At 42.3% G+C, this 18,694-nt stretch overlaps 1 protein-coding gene across 1 annotated transcript in view; it reads right to left on the bottom strand.

The window, feature by feature from the left end:
- Window positions 1-18,694, bottom strand: part of Hydin (HYDIN axonemal central pair apparatus protein) — a 352,204-nt gene that overhangs the window by 55,945 nt on the left and 277,565 nt on the right. Inside the window, exons 50-56 of the mRNA XM_055621008.1 lie at window positions 17,523-17,682; window positions 17,248-17,420; window positions 8,703-8,901; window positions 7,441-7,540; window positions 5,091-5,190; window positions 3,959-4,127; window positions 1,942-2,177 (exon numbers count right to left, since the gene is read on the bottom strand). Coding sequence (XP_055476983.1) covers window positions 1,942-2,177; window positions 3,959-4,127; window positions 5,091-5,190; window positions 7,441-7,540; window positions 8,703-8,901; window positions 17,248-17,420; window positions 17,523-17,682 — 1,137 coding nt within the window. The remainder of the gene's footprint in view (window positions 1-1,941; window positions 2,178-3,958; window positions 4,128-5,090; window positions 5,191-7,440; window positions 7,541-8,702; window positions 8,902-17,247; window positions 17,421-17,522; window positions 17,683-18,694) is intronic.

The raw sequence follows: 18,694 nt of genomic DNA, 5'->3' as shown, positions 1-18,694 counted from the left end.
ACAGTCTTTTACTAGAGGCTGAAGAAATGGCTCAGACGTTAAGAGCACTGGCTGCTATTCCAGATGAACCAGTTTCAGTTTCAATTCCAAGTACATAAGGTAGCTCTCAACTGTCTGTAACTCCAGTTCCAGGGACTCTGACATCCTCAGACAGATATACATACAGGCAAAATACCAACGCACAGTAAATAAACAAATCTTTAAAAAAACAAGGTCTTTTACCTAATTTTATTTTATGCATGAAATGATAAATTTTGTCTCCATTACTCATGTTTATAGCCCCGATGTATGTAAAGGCTAGTATAAATAGTAGCTAGATAAAGGTTTTAGAACTTTACTTCACTAGGAACCCATGTACCCAGTTGTTAGTTTGTCCAGACACTACCGTAGCTAGAGCATGCAACTGTATTTGAGATACATCAAAGATATTTTGAAAACCTTATGTATTCACTTGTTTGATGACCAGAGCACATCTGAGGTTCAACCCCCTTGTGTGTTTTGTGTGAATTAGTGCAAGTGGAAAACAATTAAATAAATAAATTAATTTAAAAATATTTACTTTAAAAATTTGTATGTGTTCAAGTGTTTTGCTTGCATGTACGTGTTGTGCCTGGTGCCCATGGATGCCAGAAGGGAATCTGGATCTGAAACTGGAGTTACAAACATTGTGAGCCACCATGAGGGTGCTGGGAACTGAAGCCAGATCCTCTACAAGACAGTAAGTGCTTTTAACCACCGAAACAGCCTCCACGTAAAAATAAATTAAAATACAAAGAACAATTAGCCAGAAGCATTACTAAGGCATGATAAAAAATTGTGAGGCTGTTGAAATTAAATTTGGAAGAGATTTTAGGCAGTTTAACCCCAAATTTTGTAATATTTCCAAACTTTTCCAGTATAGAAAATTAGAGCTGAAAAAAAATATAAAATTATCATAAGCATTGTGAGGAGTAGGCTTATTTTAAAACATCTAGAAAGTAAAAATTCAAGGTAGACACATCTTGGGAACTGGTCAAGCCATCTTTAAAATCTGTTTCCAGGGAAAACAGCGAGCCAATGGGAGCCAAGAGCACGCAAAAGATCTGTCGTCTTGAGTCTCCAGATGGGAGACACACACTGAAGAAGTGCCACTGTAACTGCAGAGGCAGCAGAGGTGACCAGCGCTTTCCTCAGGGCAAAGGCAGGCGTGGCACTTGCCGGGCTCAAGGCCTCCTTCTGCTTTCTCTTGCCTCCATCTCCAGGGTACCCATTGTCAATCCCCATAGCGAAACACGCTCAAGCCTTCTCTTGATTTAGTTTTCTTCTGTAATCATCCCTCAATACCCTCAGGTGATAGAGAGGGCAATGACTTCCTGGTGAGAAACACCAGGACAGAATAGAAAATCCAAAATCTTCACATTGAAGACCTTACTCTTTCTTCCTTCCCATGCTTTCTTCCCTTTCTCTCACTATCTTATCCTAGCTATCTGTCTGTCTGTCTGTCTATCCATCCATCCGTCCGTCCATCCATCCATCCATCCATCCATCCACCCATCCACCTATCCATCCATTCAATTTTGAGAGTCTCAAGTAGCCCAGGCTGGCCTAGAACTTTCTAGGAAGCCAAGGATATCATAGAATGCTTCATCCTCTGCTTCTACTTTGTGAGTGCTGGGATTACATGTATGCACCACCACACACATCTAGAACACTTTACATTTGTTCAACTAGGACCTATCCTGTGTCTGATGGCAGCTAGAAAAAGCCTGACATCTGATCAGAAAATGTGTTTTAGAACCAACCCCTTTGCTGGTGATTTCCCACATAATCTTTCAGGAGACAATTCTAACCCTGAGTGTCTGTCTGCTTCATTTGGGCAAGAAGACTGGGTGAATTTGGTTACGTAAAGTATGTCACAGCTCATTGTAGAGTATAAAGCATCAAGTCAAAAGCTTGTCTTACGGCTTCTTTTGATGAATTGGACTCTCCCCTGTCAGCCTGTAGAGGGCATATTTGAAGTCGATAATGCCTTGGTTTTCTATGGTGAAGGTGGTGTTCTTCCTGGTACCGCAGATCAAAGCCCCAAAGTTGATGATAGAGGAGGGGCTGATGGTGAATTTGGAGTACACTGCATTCACAGAAAACTTAATTGGGATGCTGGCAATGATCTCACCATCTGGGACATTGGGCTCAATAATCTAGAAAAGGGAAGAAGGTTTGAGAAGATATTAGCCAGTGGTACAGCCATAGAATTCTCCTTAGTGTCTTCTTGCCTGCTTTCATGACTGACACGCTCTCCAAGGTGTGTCTGACCTTTGACCCATAGGCCACATGCCACCAAGGTTATGAATTTACCCCAACATAAAACTATAAGCTTGCTTAAAATGTGAAATTTTAAAAAAATCTTTTAAACGTATTCTTTGAGACTCCTACATGCCTGTAATTTATTTCGGCCACGTCCATCTACCACTTCCTCCTCCACCTCCTCCCAGACCTCCCCTCTGACCCACATGCATTTCCCAGTTTCATGTTGTCTCTGTCTTTCAATAACCCTTTGATTCCAGTTAGCGCGCTGTTCACACACACACATATGGGTGTGGGGCCATCTATCACAGTATGGCCAACCTAGCAGAAAAACTGACTCTCCCTACCCCTCTCAGCCCAGCCATCAACTGGCCACAAGTCCTCAGTTTGGGGTGGAGCTCCTCCTTGCTCCCTGCTGGAATGTTGATTGGTTTGGTTTTGCGTGGGCAACCAAAGCTGCTGTGCATTTATAAGGGACGAGCAGGGAGGTCTCAAAAGAACAAGTGCAAATGGCTAAGAAATATTTTAAAATGTTTTCAACATCTTTAGCTCCCAGGGAAATGCAAATTAAAACTCTTCCGAGATTTCATCTCACCTTAGCCAGAACGGTTAAGATCAGAAAAACAAAACACAAAACAAAAATAAAACCCCGAAAAACAAGTGACAAACACTGGTGAGGATGTAGGGAAGGAGGAGCCTCATAACCGTTGGTGGGATTGCAAACTGATGTGGTCACTATGGAAATGAGGGTGGAGGTCCCTCTAAAAGCTAGAAAGAGATGTGACACAGCTGTGCCAGTCCTGGCCACGTACTCAACGGCTTCTCTATCTGCTGCAGAGACACAGGCTCATCCATGTTGACTACTGCTCTAGTCACAAAAGCTACGAAATAGGATCGGTCCAGATGTCCTTCAGCTGATGAATGGCTAATGAAAATCAGGTATATACATGTGATGGAATTTTATTCTGCTATAAAGAAAAAATAAAAGTTGTGGCTAACTGGATGGAACTGGAAAAAAAAATCATACTGAGAAGTTAATATAGGCCCAGAAAGACAAACACCACATATTCTCATTCATGGATACATGTATATATGTATATGTATGTATGTATATATATATATATATATATCATATATATATATATGTGTATATGTATGTATGTATATTCACATCTTGAGTGTGAGAGGCCGGTGTCATGTTGCAGTGTCAAAGGCTGGGCATCTATACACTGTCTTCTTGCGATTTTCATAATGGAGAAGAAAGGCGCCTCTTCGCTCCGCTCTCCATATGACTGAATAAATAAGATTAGCAGACACTGACATAGAATTTATTCTCTACTTTATTTATTTATTTATTTATTACTTTATTTATTCTCAAATGTCACCATGTGGCAACCATGTATGCTGCCTTCCAGCTCTGCTTGGTTTTTCACCTGATGACGGAACACAGATCCCTTGCTTCTTATGCACCACAAAACCTTGTGGGCAATTTTCCCCCCTCTCTCTGGCCACTCTGCACACCTCCCTCCTGACCTATCTGTGCCTGTTAGTTGGGACTGAACTCTGTTCTAGTTTCTCTGGTTGCCACCCAGGCTAGCCTCTCTTCAACCCCTCTTTTCATCAGGATGCCTACAGTCCTGCCACCAAGTCAGCCTGCTCCCCTGAGCTTTCTTACCTGACAGCGCAGAATGGGTTGGAGCTCAATCTTCACTTCTTTTTTTGCCCGGAAGTATATCTGAACAGTTAAGGGCTTATCTGATGAGGTCAGTGTCCCTTTTATGGGTATGATGGAGATCATCGAACTTAAATTTGCTGGCAAAAACCCTAAGTTGTCCACAGAGAAGCTGGAAGACAAGAACAAAGAGTCAGTTTAAACCATTATTCAGGGAACCCATGATGCCACAGAGGACAGTTTGATCTCTTGGGGGCATTCCTGTCTCTGCCCCTATGGAGCTATTCATGCCAAGCAAAGTCTGCTATGCTTTTCTGTGTATATTTGTGCATACATGTGTGTATTGTTGTAGGTACAGATACATATGAGCACAGGTGCGGCGGAGGGTAAATACCAGGGGTCATTCCTGAGACTATGGATGACTCATTCCTGAGTCATCCATCTTTTCTTCTCCTTCTTATTCCTCCTCTTCCCCTTCTTTCCCTCCTCCCCCCCCTCCTCCCTTTCCTCCTTCTAGTCCTCCTTCCCCTCCTTTTCCTCCTCCGCTCCTCATCCTTCTTGGAAACGGGTTCCCACACTTACTATGAAGCCAGGGCTGACTTTCAACTTCTGGTCCTTCTGTCTCCACCTGAATGCTACTCCACCCTGTTCACATGGTGCTGGTGATCAGACCCAAGGCCTTGCATTTGTCAAGCATTCTACCAACTGAGCCACCTCCCAGTGCCAGGCTTTTGCTTGTTTGTTTTGTATGTGTGCCTGCATGTGTGTGGTTCATGTGCATGTATGAAGAGGTGCGTGCAGATAAGCATGCCTGTGTCCACATGCTGTGTGTATGCAGGCTTGAGGTCACTGCTAAGTGTCTTCCTTGATTGCTCTCCACCTTAGAAGACGGGGTCTCTTGGGGAACCCACTGCTCAGCAGACTAGCTAGACTAGCTGGCCAGAGCTCCAGAGATGCACCTCCTAGGCTGGATTATGAATGCCTGAACTTTTAATGTGGGTCCTGGGGATCTGAAGTTGGGTCCTCACACCAATAGCAGGCACTTTACTCACTGAGCCTGCTTCCGGTTTCTTTAGAGCACATTCCCAGAGTGAATGGGGAAAGCTGCAGCACGCCCCTGGGACTCTGGCATTACCTGTACATGATCTCATACTTCCCACGGTTCTTCAGCTGAAGGAGCTGCTTCATCTCATCCATGACCTTCACAGTCCCAAAGTCCAGACTTCCTTCAGCTCCTGCAGAAGCCAGAGAATGGGGTAAGGGTGAGTGGGTAAGGGAGCTGGAGTGGGGGCTTCCTTCTGAAGTTCACACGGCCGATCATCCCACAGTGATGACTTTGGAGAACTTCTTTTCTGGGGACTCTGTGGCCAGACACACCCTTTGTGACTAAGCCTGGACAGGGAAAGGGAAGCCTCCTGGTGCAGCCACAGACCTCCCTTGAGATTCCACCCCCAGGGGCCACTGTCTTGTCGTAACTATCATTAGCTAAACTCCCTAGGATCTTTATTTGTATTTATTACTATTATTTCTAATTATGTGTATGTATGTGTGTCTGTGTGTGGGTATATATGTATGCAAATGAGTGCAGAGGCCAGAGGTGTGGGATCTCCCTGGGGCTGGAATGACAGCAGCCTGACATGGGCACTGGGAATCAAACAAACTTAGGCTCTCTGGAGGAGCAGGATTTTTTTTTTTTTGACAGGGTTTCTCTGTGTAGCCTTGACTTTCCTAGAACCCACTTTGTAGATCAGGCTGGCCTTGAACTCACACACATCTGTCTGCCTCTGCCTCCTAAGTGCTGGGATTAAAGGTGTGTGCCACAATGTTTGGCATAGTGTGTGTTAAGGAACCATCTCTCCAGTTCTCTAGGATCTTTTAAAAACTGCTCTATTTATTTTTATTTCACATGTGTCTGTATATTATATAGAGTGGACCCCTTCAGAAGCCAGAATAGGACATTGGATCTCCTGTGACTGAAGTTCCAGGTGGGTGTTGGGAATCAAACCTGGGTCCTCTGAATCATTAGTAAGCACCTTTAATTAATTTTCTGAGCCAAATTTTGAGAATTTGACAGTTACAATACTGGAAAGATATAATTTGGTTTTGTTTTACTTAGTGTTACAGTATAAAAATTCCTTCAGATTATTAAAACTTTTCATAAATGCAATCTTAGTGGTCACTAGGATACACTTTTTAGTAACTAACAAAACTACTTCTACAATAACACTATTTTATTTTTGACAGGTGCTTTTCATTGTAATGCTGCAGCAAAGATCTCTGTACATTAAGACAATGGCACCCGACTAAAATATAGCTCTAATAACCTTGCTGAAAAAGAGAGCTGTCAGGGATGGGAGATGTCATGGAGGATCAGATGCTCAGGGGAGATACACAACTCAGGCCTTATGGCAGCATGCTAGGTAGGATGCCTCAGGGTACCCATTCTAATCTCTGGGATCTGTGAATGTGTGACAAAGGGGACTCAAGGTAGTGGATGGACTTGAGGCTGGTGATCAGCTGCCATTACATATGAAGACTGACACGGATTACCCTGGAGGCCCAATTTAACCACAAGGGTCCCTATAAAAGTAGAGGGGGGGCAGCAGAAGTGGGAGAGCCGGCGAGACGGCAGCATGACAAGGGCTTGCTTGCAGATTGCTGGCTTTCGAGATTTAGGAAGGGAACATGAACCAAGGGATGTGGGTGGGTGGTCTCTAAGGCTGCAAAGCTTTCAAGAAGGAAGGCTTTGATATCCACCTACTGAGACCCAGGAAGACCTGCTTTGAACTGACCTCATGACTAGAATACACCATGGGGTTTTTCTCTTTCTTTGATTCTTTCCTTTTTTCCTTCCTTCTTTTCCTTCTTTCTTTCCTTCCTTCCCTTCCTTCCTTCCTTCCTTTCTTCCTTCTTTTATTCTTTCCTTCCTTTCCTTTCTTCGTTCTTTCTTTTCTTTCTCTTTCTTTCTTTCTTTCTTTCTTTCTTTCTTTCTTTCTTTCTTTCTTTCTTTCTTTCTTTCTCTTTCTTTCTCTCTCTCTCTCTCTCTCTCTCTTTCTTTTTTTTTCTTTCTCTTTCTGAGACAGGGTTTCTCATTAGGTAACGCAGACCGGCCTTGAACTCAGGAACTTCCTGCCTCAGCCTCGTTAGTAGCTGTACTTTGTGCTAGCTCAGGAGGTTTGTAGCAACCTGTTATGGTAGTGCTAGAAAACTAATGTGGCAGGAAGAGAAACCTTGACTGTCAGCTTCTCAGAGAAGAGCTCTGAAGATCTCACACGGATGACAGCCATCTGTTACCCTCTACTGAGAATGCTGGGAATTTTATTGATGTTGCCAACACCATTCTAGGCTTGTACTACCAAAATTGTTTTCTACCCCAGCAACCCTGGCCACCACACTAACAACATGTGAGGGTCCGTCCACCCAGAACTCTCCAGAACAGAGACTATACATATATATATCATCCCCTTTTCAAGGGCTCAACACACCTTTGGGGAAGGTGATGTCCAAAGCAATATCATATGATTCTGCAAAGAGCAAGATGTTTTCGAGCTGAACAACACCAACAAGATTCTCCGCATCTAAGACCTGCAAGAGAAAGAGGATTTCCTCAGGGAAAGCCAAGACCCACAGAGTATCTGGAGTCTGAAGACTATGTAACATGTAGTGGGAATTGGGCAGCCGAGATGGCAAGCAAATGTTTCTGAGAACTTTAAAGTAAGTATTTTCTAATGTTACATTTTAAGTCGACTTGCTCTACTCATTATATAAATTGGAGCTATTCTATTCTTTGTGACCCAGTCTATAGAAAAAGGACCACATTCTTCACATAAAGTACGTAATGTTTCTGTTTCAGAAATTTCTGATATTTTAGACGTGTGATCACAATTACCTTCAGATCTGTGGCCTCTAGTAGCTCACTGATCCTGTTGCTATCACTGTTGGGGGCCCTTCCTTAGTGCCTCGAAGAGTCACTGAGCTGGTTCCAGCTGGCAGGCCAACCTAATTCTATCTAGTTGACTGCTGACCAGGAGGTTATCAAAGGTCCACCAGTCAGGGAAAGAGCTTATGGGGTAATCCAACACTCTGGCATCTAGGTGGAGACCTGTGCCATCTTGTTGAAGACTCTAGTTGAAAACCAAAGCCACCACTTTGCATTCCATGAGCAAGGGAAGATTCACAGCTGCCACGCAATTTAAGATCGTTAAGAAATACAGCTTTAAAGTCATATGTGTGTGGTTGTGTGCATGTGGGTGCAGTTGCTCACAGAGGCCAGAAGAGGGTGTTAGATCTGCAGAGCTGGAGTTGCAAGCTCTTATGAACCATCCAACACGGGTGCTGGGAACTGAACTCTGTTCCCCTGTAAGAGCAGTAATTATTCCTAACCACCAAGTATCTCTTCAGCCCCCAACTATTAATTCAGAATTTCTCTTTTCCTTCAACACACATTTGGCAATATAGTTGGATCTGTGGGTGGAGAACTCATGAGTACAGAGGTCTTCCTGAATACATCTAAAAGAGCTTTGGAGAAGACATACAGGAGAAAGCCTTCTGATGACAGGGACAAAGGTTGGAGGGATGAAGGCACAAGCCATCATGCATACTCCTAAGCCTCAGAAACTAGAAGGGACAAGGAAAGATTCTCCCCTGGAGCCTTTAGAGGGGCTCATTCCACACTGAGTATCCTGTTTTTAGAAGTAAGAAATGAGCTCTGAGTGATACTGCTGTCCACAGGGATGCCAGTCCTCACCTCGATCCGAATGGCCTTCTTGATGTTGATAGGTTTGGTGGGCTGGAAGTGCACCTGCAGCCCAAACTCCCCCTTGGCTGGGATGATGCCCTGCAGCACGGACACAGTGAAGTCCTCGCCTAGGTGCTCCAGGCTGGAGATCCGCCAGGCCACAGCGAGGGGTGTGACATTGCGGAGAATCACAGCCTTGGTCTCTCTCCTACAGAAGGCGAAAGAAAGCTGATCAAGTTCAGATAATCTTTCAAATGTCAGTTTCTCTTTCACTGAAGTTATATAATAGGGAGAAGGGTCAATAACTTTTATTTTAGTCTTGTTATGTAGCCTTGGATGTCCAGGACTTGCTATGCAGACCAGGCTGGCCTTGAACTTACAGAGACACACCTCCCTCTGCCTCTGCAGGGGCTATGGGTGTGTGCCAGCACTCTTGGCCTCACAGTTTCTCTTTGGAGGGTCATTGTGGAAATATTCCCTAACTTTCCTTGCCGTTTAAAATCGAAGCTGCTTAATTCATGAGGGATGGGAAGGTTTCCTTGATTTTAATTTTTTTTCCATGAACAAGCTATCTCAAATGAACTCAAATTAACAACATTTAAAACTTAGAGAGAAAAGTTGTGCTAATCCTTCTTTATCTACTTGATTTTGCTTCCTTGTAGCTACATATTCTCATTTTCTTCCTTATCATTTTTAGAACAATTTGAAATTAAACTGCAGCTAATTATATCTTTAAATCATTTGGTTATCTATACTTATACACACACACACTTACATACTTATAGCTTTAAATGTTTTTCTAAGAATGAGAACACTCTCTAAAACAAGGCTTTTCACCATCATAAAAGCTATTATTTGGTCTGTAGTCCATGGTCAACTTCCATCCGTGCTGTATTGCTTGTCAACCCCTCTTTATTTTGCCCAGTCAAGGAATCAACCCACAATCATGTATTGTGTGTAACTGTAATGCTTCTTTGGAAAATGATTTCTACCTTTCTTTAGGTTTCTTAGCTTTGACGTTTTGGATAGCACAGGTCAGTTCATCTGTTGGCTCTTACTTAAGTCAGGTGGTCTGATGATTTTTCACGCTTAGACCTTTTGGAAGGAAATGAGTTGCACGCTGCGTCCTTTTCACTGTATTGGGTCAGGAGACCCCTTTAGTGCTAACTGTTCTGATTTTAGTGTTGCTACATTTGGTACCTTGGTTAAGGTAAGGCCTACCTAATCCTTTTACCATGTATGTGTTTTTTTTTTTTTCCTTTTTAATTCATATTTTCTGGGGAGATACTCTGAGAATATACCTGTTTATTTTATTGATACAGAGCCTTATATTTTCCAATTCTTGAATTCACTGTTTAATTGAGGCTGACCTTGGGCTCCTGGTTCTTTTGCCTCCACCTATCAATTACCAGGACTACAGGCTGTATCACCATACCTGGATAAATGCCCTTTTCTTAGCCAAGCAGGCACACACTAGCTTTAGCACCCAGCAATCATTTTCTATCACAATCAATCTTTCTATATTTAGTTGATATTTTGTTATCAAGAACTGAATTTCATTATCTCATGTGTTTGTTTATATACTTATGCCTGTAGAGTTATGATTCTCATTAAATGTGTTATAGATCAGTGGTTCTCAACTGTGGATCATGATCACTTTTGGGGTTGAATGGCCCTTTGCACAGGGGTCATCTGAGACCATCAGAAAACACAGATATTTACATTACGATACATAACAGCAGCAGAATTACAGCTATGAATTAGCAACAAAAACAATTTTATGGCTGGGGGTTACTACAACATGAGGAGTTGTATTAGGGGGTTACAGCATTCAAAAGGTTGAGAACCACTGTCATAGATTATTATAATTATAGCATTATTTTATTTTGACTTTCAAACAGTCTCAGACTTGGCTGGTGGGAGGCCCTTTGAGTTGGTGCTTATGTTTATGTGCCTGCGGGTTTTAAAGTTCCTTATAGTACAACAAAAAAGTTTCCCAATCAGCTGGAGTTTCCTTCCTCTACTTTACCTGCTTCAGGATCAGAAACATCCTTTCATCAAAGATCCTTGCCATTTACCGGAGAGACCAAAATCTGGTTGGTGGGGTCCTCAGTTCTACTGGCGTACCACTGTTCCCAAGCACTCCTAGATGACAGAGCTAGGAAGTCTGTGTATGTTTCTATACATATCTGTATACTGAAAACCTGGAGTTTATACTGACACCTCTAATTCCAATTCAACAACTAGATACACTTAGAAAGGTTTGTGTATGCAATGGCATACTTGTGGTGGTCACAGGACAACTTGTGGGAGTCTGTTCTCTCTCTCTACCATATGGGACCTTGGGATCAAACTCAGAGTATTAGTCTGTTGGAAAGTGCCTTCATCTGTTCTGTCATCTTGCTGGCCCACCAGACACATTCAAATCTCGTCAACAAGGAAAAAATCTGTCTGCAATTTAATTATGCCACGGTAAGAAAATATACTCTAAATTATTTCATTAAGTTGAAATTTAATGAGCCTTGTTTTATGTTGCAGCACTGAATTTTTTAAGTGTGCTTACAATAAATATGTATTTTATAGTTGACAGGCACTCAAACAACTGTAAAGGGGGATATTGGAAGGAAAATTTTAGTCTGAAGAGTAGGATAAACACATTGAAGACATCACATGGAATAAATAAAAGATGCTAAGGCAACTAATCAAAAGAAGTCTAAGGACACAACAAAGTTAAAAAAACCCAGGAATTAATGTACATAATTCAATAATAAGTCTTAATATTAGTGGTCTCAATTTTCAAATAAAAAGACACTGACAAGCAGATTAGATTAGAAAAGAATATCTGTCTTTTTGCTGCTTCCAGGAAACATACTTCACAATGAAATAAAGATACTACCTTAGAGTTAAAGAGTAGAAAAAGGAATTCCAAGAAATGAAACTGAGAAACAAACAGCCATAGCTCCTCTAATATATAATGAAACAGATTTCAAATCAAAGATAAGACAGATCACTTCATACTCATTAAAGGAAAGAAAAGAAAGGCAGCAGGAGAGAGAAAAAGAGACAACATGAAGTTGGGTGGGTAGAGAGATGGAGATAGAGCTGAGAGGAATTGGGGGAGGGAAAATAAATGATCAAAATATATTTTATGAATTAAAAAAATAAATCCACAGATTAACTCTAGCACAGTGGTTGTTGGTGACTTCAATACCATACTCTCACTGATAGGTCATCTGAACCCCAAAATAACAGAAACATCAGAGTTAAATGACATCATAAATTGGGTGGAACAAACATTCCATTCCACCCAATCCCTAAAGATGACACGTCTTCTCAGGAGACCATGGAACTGCCTCCAAAGCTGACCACATATTAGGATGCAAATCAAGTCTCAACAAATAAATAACATTCTGAAATGACATTCTACATTGTAACTGAACACAACAAAATCAAGCTGGATATCAATTGCAGTGGGAGCCACAGAAAGTACATAACACATGGAGACTGAATAACACACTGCTGAATGACAATTGGGTCAAGGAAGAAATCAAGAAGAAAATTATTATTTCCTACAACTGAATGAAAATAAAAACACAACTTATCAAGGATCTATGCGACCCAGGGAAGGTGGCCTTAAGGGAAAAGTTGATAGCACTAAATGCCTACATAAAAAATTAAAGAGGTTTTATATTAATAAATTGATGTTGAACATGGAGGCTTTGGAATAAAAACAAACAACACCAAAATAGTATATGGGAAGAGATGGTAAAAATCAGAAACAGGCTCTCCCCTGTTTCCATGTCCTGGCTCATGACTCCTGCAAGGTTCACTGCTTTACCAGCCATCACTCCTGGAACTCTAGGTAGGACCCTGCCCACAGTCCACCAACACTCCTTAGAGCCCATCCAAATACCCCAACAGCCCCATTTCCTCTCATTTATGTGTCCTGTCCTACAACTCTGGCAGAATTCCACTGTTCTACCAGAGGCCATGCTGGTGCCCAGAACCTCAGGTAAGACCCTGCCTACAGCCTGTCAACACTCCTTAGAGCTTACCTGTTTTCCTCAACAGCACCACCTCCCCTCAGCTCCATATCTTGGTCCATGACTCCAGCAGAAGCCTACTGTTCTACTGACGATATACTGATATCTAGAACCCAGAAGCCCCCTGCTCTACAAGAGGCTATGCCTGTACCTTGAACCATAGGGGCTACTCAGGTACTCAAAACCCCAGAGACCATATCAGCTCCCAGAATCTCAGAGGCAACACTGTAGAAGGAATCTCTTGTGTATTATATGGATGTCAATTAAAAAAAAAACCTATGGCTTATATCTTAGGCAGGAAATAGGAGGTGCAACATCCAGTAGGCAGAGGAATTCTGGGATAGAGACAGGTGTAGGAAGTTTCAGCTAGCAAGATGTGAAGAAGATGGACTTCTAGTATCTGAGCTCAGGTAACCAGTCACGTGACAGAATGCAGATTAGTATAATGGGTTATTTTAAGTTATGAGCTAGTCAAAGAAGAGCCTTGCTATATGGCCTAAGTATTTTTATAATATTTAATGAATCTAATGGGTTGTTATTCCAGGAGCATAATGACAAGAGGAAAAAAACCACCCACCGCACATCACTGGTGCCCGAAGCACCAATGGTCATTCAGGCTGCCAAAACCCCAGCGGAGACACCCTACTGGACCTGAGGACTCACTCATCACCAGAACCACAGGCCACTCAGGCCAGAAGACCAGAAAGGAAATGGAACCAAAGGGGGGAAAAAATCCATCCAATAAAGATAAACCCAGAAAACAGTACCTAAATCTATAATTACCTCAAACACAGATACTTAGATGCCAGTGTAAGAACACCATCAACAACAACCAGGGCAATGTGGCACCACACCCAGCTATCCTATTACAGCAAGCCCTGGATATTTCAACACAGTTGAAGCTCAAGAAAATGACCTTAAAACCAGTTTTATGAAGATGACTTAGACCCTTAAAGAGAAAATGCATAAATCCATTAAAGGAATCTAGGAATATATAAACAATGAGAGGAAGCAAATTAATCCCTTAAAGAAAGCCAAGAGAGCCAAGACAAAGCAAACTGACCTGAAAATGGAAATACAAGCAATAAAGAAAATACAAATTTGAGAGAATCCTTGAGATGGAAAATCCAGGTAAGTAAATAGGAACTACAGATGCAAGAGAATACAAGAGACAGAAGAGAGAATCTCAGGTGTAGAAGATATAATAGAAGGGAGAGAGGACTTGGAGAGACAACTGGATTGTGGGGGCCATCTCAGAGATGAGCTAGAAACCCAGTACAATGGAAACTCCCACGAATCTCTGAGGGTGACCCTAGCTAAGTCTCCTAGTATTGGGGAATATGGAGCCTGACCCAGCTATCTCCTGTATCCAGGCAGGACTTCCAGTGGAGGGATTGGGACACTAACCCAGCCACAAAACATCTGACCTACAATATTTCCTGCCTGCAAGATGTGCTGGGGGTAGATGGGGCACAGAAATTGTGAGACTGGCTAACCAATATACGGTCTAGTTTGTGTCCCACGTAATGGAAGGAAGTCCACCCCCGGCACTCTCTGGAGGGTCAGGAACCACAGGCTGAATAACTCAGAGACCTGTAGAAGCACACATAACTAACCAAAATAAAATAAAATATCAATGACATGATCCCTAAAAATATTCTGTTGTACTCTTAGACAGGAGCCTAGCATAATCATCATCAGAGAGGCTTCATCCAGCAACTGATAGAAAGAGATGCAGAGGCCCACAGCCAGACACTAGGTGGACCTCAGGGAATCCTGTGCAAGAGGGGAGGAAGGACTGTAGGAGCCAGAAGGGTCAAGGACACCACAAGAAAACCCACAGAATCAACTAAGAACGCACACTTGGTACTGTTAACTGGATAGCACCCCTTGGCTGGCTAGGTCATAGGTTTTGGAGGAGAATGTAATACATTTATTTTGCTAAGTTGACATAGCAAATTGTTCTCTATGTTCTTACAGATGAGTGCATCTCTCAGCCCTCATCAAAGAAGATTCTTTTTTTTTTTTTTGCAGCAGATAGCAATTAATAAAGATCCATAATTGGTAATCATTCAGAGAATAAGATACTAAGGTTGCTCAGCTATAAATGTGGAAGCGGTTCCACACTGCTTCCTAGAAGGCTGACAGTTAATCTCAAAAGAGAAATTAGAAGAACAAGAAGTAGTGGAGATCAGTGGTGAAATATCAGCAGAGTATTGGTTGGAATACAGTGTTATTGTACCCATGAACTTATAGGTGCTGTGACTTCATGCACAAGAGCTGTACAAGATTAAGCCAGTCAAAATCCCAGCATGGACGGGGGAGGAAGCTCACAAAATCCTACTCTTAGCCAGGAACCTCTTGGCAACGGATGGCTTCTTCAGGGATGTGGCTTCTGAAAGGCTGCACACATGCTCCAGATGCTCCTACACCCATGCGCGGGTGACCAGCTTTAAGTGGACTCAGTAAGTCTAAACCCAGAGCTCTTGAAGTTGGGAGAAAATGTGGTGGTGAGGAGAGGGAAGACTTGGAGTGGAGGAAATGGAGCGGGGAGTGGATTTGTTCAAAACACATCACACACACAAAATTTTCAATAAAAATTAGAATAAAATACATTTAATTAGGTTAAAGCAGTTAATAGATCGTCCATGCTGAGCTTCTGACTCACTATTCTCTTAGCCTTTCAGATAAGGCTATTAATATATTTCTAACCATGGTCACAGACCCTTCATTGTTTTAGTTCTATTGGTTCTTGCTTTGTGTGTCTCGAAGCTCAGTTACTAGACACATATACATCCTGATGATTATATTTCCTTTTCTTAATGTCTTAAAACCTGTCATGTTGGGTGTTTTCTGTTTCTTTCTGCTTTTTATGTTCTCTTTCCTCTATTTTTGATATAATCAAACCATTCTTCAAGACATGATATTACTTGTTTGATGGCTTTTACTCATGTGAGTTAATGGGTTAAAATTCCTGTATCTGTCTTGTGATCCATTTTTCTATCAATTCTGGGAGATGATTCTGAGGAATGAATGATGGCAGGTGACTTGGTCTAATCTTCTTGTAAACCCAATGTCAGATCCAACAGACTAACGGTATTTCCTAAGAAAATGACCCCTGTGTTTGGAATGTTGGCAACGTCCCTAATTTAGGATTCTTTGTATAAACTCAGACCCTGAATATATGGCAATGGACTCCCTGGTGGTAGGTGAGTACTTGGCATGTAAAATGATAAATGTTTCCAAGCCAATTATTTTCTGTTGACTGAAGTTATCAAAAACACTTTCTTAGAGGCTGAGGTTTATTTGCTTTCTATTTATTTACTTATTTACTTATTTATTTATTTATTGTTTGTTTGTTTGTTTTTTTTGAGACAGGGTTTCTCTGTGTAACTCTGTCTTGTCCTGGAACTCTCTTTGTAGACCAGTCTGGTCTCTAGCTCAGAGATTCACCTGTCTCTGCCTCCTGAGTGCTGGGATTAACGGCATGTGCCACCACCACCTGGCTAAGGCTGAGTTATTAATTTGAGCCAGAAAGTGTAAGACTGATGTGAGCAGGAAGTGAGAGATCATGAAAGATGCCCCAGACATCTTTCTTCCTCTGTGTTTTGATTATCTTTATCTTTGAAATAATTAGCTGTTCTAGTTGGCTTTCTATTTCTGTGATAAACACTATGACCAAAACCAACCTGGAGGTGAAAGGATTTATTCCCTGGTTATAATCCATCATTAAGAAAAGTCAGGGCAGGAAGTCAAGGCAGGAACCTAGAGGAAAGAACTGAAGCAGAGACTATGGAGAAATGCTGCTTTCCTCGTTTGTCCCTTACGGCTTGCTCAGGCTTATTTTCTTACAAAACCCAGGACCACCTGCTCAGGGTGGTCCTGCCATAGTGAGCTGGACCCTCCCACATTAATCATCAATCAAGAAAATGCCCTGGAGACTTGTTATAAGTCAATGAGATGTAGGCATTTTCTCAGTTCAGCTTCTCTCTTCTCAGATGGCCCAAGCTTGTATCAGGCTGACCTGGACACTAGTGAAGTTTGGACCTATTTGCTGGCAGTCTGATTTGGTGACCCAGCCCTGAGAGGTGGTACATTATTATCACTTTGGCTGGTGTTATTTCTACATTACAAGTAATTCAAAGGGAATTAGAATGAAGGGAAATGACATCAGACAGAAACTCAGAACCACAGGAAAAAAAAGCATATGAAAAAAAATTCAAATATATGGGTGAATAGACAATCTTTGATTTTTCTTTTCTTGGTTTAATCAAAAGGCAAAGTATGGGCTGGGGGGACACGGACGCTCAGTGGCAGATTTATTTGCCTAGAAGGCACTAGGCTCTGAGTTGGGAGTTCAATTTCTAGTGACATACACACAAACAAACCCAAGAAACAAAGAGGCAACAAAAAACCCAGAAAGCCCAGCGTAGCTCAGGACCAGCTGATTACCTTAGAGTTAAGTGTTCTTGAAGTTCCCCGCCTGTCCCTGAGTTACCCAGAACTCTCACCTATGAAGCAAGAGCCTGTCAAAATGTAATTGCCTTGGCTCCAGCTCAATTTCTGGACGAATTCCTTGGCAGTGTAGCCTAAAGATGGCTGGCTCTGGGTTCTCCTTGATACAGCAGACAAGGCTGTCTTCACAGACACCGACTGCAGTAGGGTAGGCCCATACATTCACTATCTGATGGAAGAGTCAAAAGAAAGCCCATTTGCACCGAGTACATCAGGTTTTGACTTTCCCAAGACACCCTCACTCTGGTGGAATTTCACCCTTTGGTTGTACCTGCTTTTCGTTTGGCTTCAGAGTCATGTTGGAAGGCTCTAGGAAGTAGGTGTTTGCTTTGACATCATGCTGAAAACAGAAGTATGCCTCCACCACCATTGGAGAATCGTTCAGGATCGTCAGTGACTCCATGTTGCCAAGGAACAAGGCTGACTTATACCTGGAGATGGATGGGGGTAGGGATGGGGTTGTGAAGACTGAGTGAGAGTTCAGGCGTCAAAGGAGCCTATGAGGTGTGATGGAATTTGAAAGGGCGGTGTGACTGTGCTGAGACAATGGCACGTTGGCTAAGAGCATGACAGCTATGGTTGTTCACTTGCCTCTGGGAATACTGCACTGTGATGTGACCCCATAGGCCTTGGTCTTCCTATCTCTAAGATGAGGTGATGGTGTTGCTTAGGGTTGATTGGTAACAAGTGAGATTGTAAACTCGAAACTCTCAGAACTAATGGAAGTATCAAATGCCCTACAAATGGCAGTTATTCTTAGTTCTTAGCAAAGAACTCCAAGAAAAGTGACTATCTATCTTTGTATTCCCTTGAGAGATTATCATTTGGATCACCTGTCTTAGAGATGATCCCATTTACCTTTTTCTACTGTTACTGGTTCGACATGAATTTATCTGGCCTTGTTCAGATGACTAGTTTGCTTCTGCTCCCTAATGCCCTTGGAGGAATGTGTAGAGGTAAGCACCAGGGCTATTGGAAGACATTTTGTTAAAGGCAATGAACAGAAAAGGAACCACTGAAGAAGGCTGGAGAAATTACAGATGCATCATCAGAGGCCACAGCCCGGGCCAGAAAAGCAGAGACAGTCTGAGAAGAGCTTTGAGCAGGCTGTGATGGAGGATGGAAGGAGAGAGAATGACCGGTTCAAACTGGAGTGTCACAGTTAGGCAACTCTATGTGAGTAACTGGGAAAGGGATGGTGACCTCAATGTCATAACTGTCAGAATCTGGCACTAAAGAGTTCTTGTTTGTTACTCAGTTTTCACAAGCCTGTGAGGTCGACACCATTGTTTTTGCTGACAGGTTCAGCAGGCTTAAGTGAGTGAGTGAAAGGCATTTGCACTGTGTCTTGTTTTGGACCATAATAATCCCTGTTGTTAATCCCATTGCTTCCCAACACACACACACACACACACACACACACACACACACACACACACACAC

This window comes from Psammomys obesus, unplaced genomic scaffold (genome assembly GCF_907164565.1).
Source record: "Psammomys obesus unplaced genomic scaffold, mPsaObe1.curated_primary_1811, whole genome shotgun sequence".
NCBI classification, from domain to species: Eukaryota; Metazoa; Chordata; class Mammalia; order Rodentia; family Muridae; genus Psammomys; species Psammomys obesus.
The sequence above is the reverse complement of the archived record's forward strand: the minus strand, read 5'-3'. Positions and strand labels throughout refer to the sequence as shown.